This window comes from Notothenia coriiceps, unplaced genomic scaffold (genome assembly GCF_000735185.1).
Source record: "Notothenia coriiceps isolate Sejong01 unplaced genomic scaffold, NC01 NC01_scaffold00012986, whole genome shotgun sequence".
Taxonomy (NCBI): Eukaryota; Metazoa; Chordata; class Actinopteri; order Perciformes; family Nototheniidae; genus Notothenia; species Notothenia coriiceps.
The window spans coordinates 1-3345 of record NW_011345687.1 but is presented as its reverse complement, the minus strand read 5'-3'; the positions used below and the strand labels follow the sequence as shown (position 1 = coordinate 3345).

Sequence of the window (3345 nt, the reverse complement as noted above, 5' to 3'; positions counted from 1 at the left end):
CAATTTTTCAAATGAATTCTAGTTTAAAAAATTTCGGACAAATCTTACTTGATAAAAAAAAAAGCCCAATAACTTATTTGCATAACAAGATTGAAATACACACTTCTTATTTCCCCTAACCCCTCTGGAAACCCATGACTGCTACATGTTCCTGCTCCAGCATGTCAAAATGTCCCCTCAGCATGTGGTTTTTGAACTGTAAAAATACAATGAGACGAACCTTCCACATATCGCGGGCCGAGGTACTGTCGGTGCTTCTCCAGAGCTTTTCTGACATCGTCTTCATGCTCCACCTGGATGAAGGCCTCTCCTGACGGCCTCCCGTTCCTATCCACAGTGAGATGGATACCCTTCTCCCCATCAAGGATCCTACACTCTAAAACACGGTAAACGTACTTTATTAGTGTTTACTATCTCTCACAACCTTAATTTTTAACCATTATCATTCGTTGTATGCCGAGTCGTTTTATGGTTCTCTGTTTTTGTTATGTTAGACAATAAGGAGGACAACAGGAGTAATCATTTTATAGCACAGTGAACAATAAGGATTTTAACTTGAGACCCATGTTTATGGTATTGATACGTGATATTAGAGTTATGATCAAAATAAAGGTCCTGAAAAAAGTGTCCCCACCACTTTCTAACAAAGTGACGCCCTTGTTTGTGACAGTCGTTTTTTGACTCCTGCTCACCTGAGAAAAACTGCAGGAGGTCCTGCACCGAGCACGACCAGGGGAGCCCTCTGACCTCCATGAAGTACACCTCCTTCTTCTCCGGCTCTGGTTCCGGCTGATATGGCGCCAGCGGAGGGTATTCATCTTCCAGCGGTTGTCCTGCCTGAAAAAAATATGGAAAAGTCAGTTGCACATCATCAGCCATATGAAACCAACAGATAAACTACAATCACTTGAAGAGGTATGCTGTGGATTTATCAATCTGAAATGGACCATTCTGCATACTGAGTATAAAACGCTAGCATTTCATTTGAGTGGGGTTTATGTTGATGCAGTTTGACAAGAGTAGGACTTTGAATGCAGGAATGCTAATTCCCTGTGTAAGAGACTCACCTTGGTACAGAAGCGGTACTGGCTGGTTCTCACTGCGAGCTGCAGCGGACAGACTGCCCGGCTTGTGGATGTCCATGTCGGCTGTGAAGTGAAGCCGGACCCGGCCGACAACACGCTGCTGCTGCGTCTTGTTGTGATGCATGTCGGTAACTTTCTTACTGCGACACACCGCTGCAGTAAACACAACAGAGACTTACTGTTCTGTGACATGTTAGCAGAGCCTATCCGGGTGTCAGGTCAGGTGTTTTAGAATAAAATAAGTAGATGTAACTATCCGTTTTACGTTAGTTTCTATTTTATTTTTGACCAGCTAGATTCGCTACCGGTTTAGACTGACTCACGTGGGTTAGTGGGGTTAGTCAAGGGCATATTTTAAGGGATGGAACGGTGCTAACAAGCTGACAGTGAAATCCTTTATACTTCCGGTGAACCTTTCACAATAAACGTTGAATGACCATATCAAATAGCATTCTAATTTTGATCACCTCAAAGAGCGATTGATTTTAAACTCATATGGAGCATTTTATAAATTATCAATATCAAAAGTTACCACCAGGCTCACTGGATTATTATTTGAATTTAGAAACGTCTAAACACTAACTAGAATTATAGCACAAACGTTACAACAATGGCCATTAAAGTCAATTCATTTTAATTTGTAGGATGTATAGGAACAGCTGATCGTACACACTTCTGCAAACTTGTCAACCGTCTATTCCCTCGAGTACTTCCGGTCTCTCACTGTGCTCTTGGTAAAGTCTCCCGTATGCTGCCAACTACAGGTCAGGATGCCAAAATTCCTCATTTTGGTGGTTATTCCGGTGGTGCAGATTCTGATTAATGATGTGAAATATAAACAACCCTTAAAGCAGACTTTAGTTACACCTGAGTAAAATTCAGGGAAAGGTGATTGTCAAGTGCCAACAATCAGGAAAGATATTTGATTGTTGGTGCTTGAGAAGACTAAACATTTATCTGCAGATCTCTATAAAGTATATTCATTACTCGTTATTCTCTACTAATAGTTAATTAAAAACTGTATATAATTGCTATTTTGCATATCCCTTTCAAGATTTCCTAAGGTTTATTGACATATCATATACACAACTACAGCGTAGTTATGCAACAGTGCATTACAAGACATCTATCAATATTTGTGAATACCTCCACCATTAAACTGTCAAATTCTGCACATTTCTTATTCTATCCACATACATAAGAGTATAATTAATGTCTATAATATCAGTTAAAAATAAGTGCTTCAACATAATTAACAATGCAGGAAAGCAATATATTGGACGTTAAGTACTTTGTCAGGCTTAATATATCTATCTGTAGATAGATTCCCCCAAAGTTTTTTCTTAACCTAAAGTATTCTTAAATGTGTTAATAAAGGTTAATTAGTTTGTATGTTTTGCACATCCTCATATTAATATCTTTTTACATCCAGCACTAAACAGTTTTATTGTAGAGATCACTTACAGTATCTTCTTGATTTTTTATATTCTATATTTCTGTCATTGACCTTCTACTTTCACCCTATGAAAGTATGTACTCTTAATATTTTTTTCATCATATAACATTATTCAACAAAAATAAATCAATAACATGCTTTAACCACTAGGCGGTGCACACAAGGTACACACAGCATACTAATAATAACTTTGTATTATTAGTGTAGGACACTTATGTATGTATAACATCTGAAGAAGTGTAGTTTTATTCATGTTTTTACATAATTTTACAGGATATTGCTATACTATTTCTCATGTTTTACCACATTAACATCTGATTTGTAAAACATCACAGACAGAAAGGTATATCTGTCATTTAATGGTAAGCTATTGAAATTGTGATTCCATAGATGTGTCTCCCATCACCCAAATCCCCTGACTATTCTCTCAACTCAGTATTTACATTCTTATATTCAAAGAAAATCAGTAATATCTTTAAAAACTACAAGTCCTTTTCTATCAGCTGTGCACCGTTATGGTGTAAATATAACTTATCTACCAATTGGATCAAATATAAAAGTCAGCAAAATTACTATTGATACTGCAAGGAGATGTATTTTGTGAAAATAAATGCAAGATGTTGTTTAATTGTTGATATATTTATGATTTTTTCCGTTTTCTACACGGACCACTATTGCGGTAAGCATGTTGTAACTTCCGGTTGTTGTTGTCATCTCCGGGTATCCCGTGTGCCTGTTCTGTTGCTGATAGCTTATTATCTTAAACTTAATCGATCGTTTTAAAACTCTTGATCACGGTAACTG

At 37.3% G+C, this 3345-nt stretch overlaps 1 protein-coding gene across 1 annotated transcript; it reads right to left on the bottom strand.

Moving 5' to 3' along the window:
* Nucleotides 1-220: 220 nt before the first annotated feature.
* Nucleotides 221-1464, bottom strand: LOC104947738 (G-rich sequence factor 1-like; the record flags this gene model as incomplete). The annotated part of the gene is made up of 3 exons (XM_010773821.1): nt 1068-1464; nt 693-837; nt 221-376 (listed from the first exon to the last, which is right to left on the bottom strand). Coding segments are annotated over exons 1-3 (511 nt in total), but the record flags the coding sequence as incomplete, so codon positions are not given.
* Between the last annotated feature and the right edge of the window lie 1881 nt (nt 1465-3345).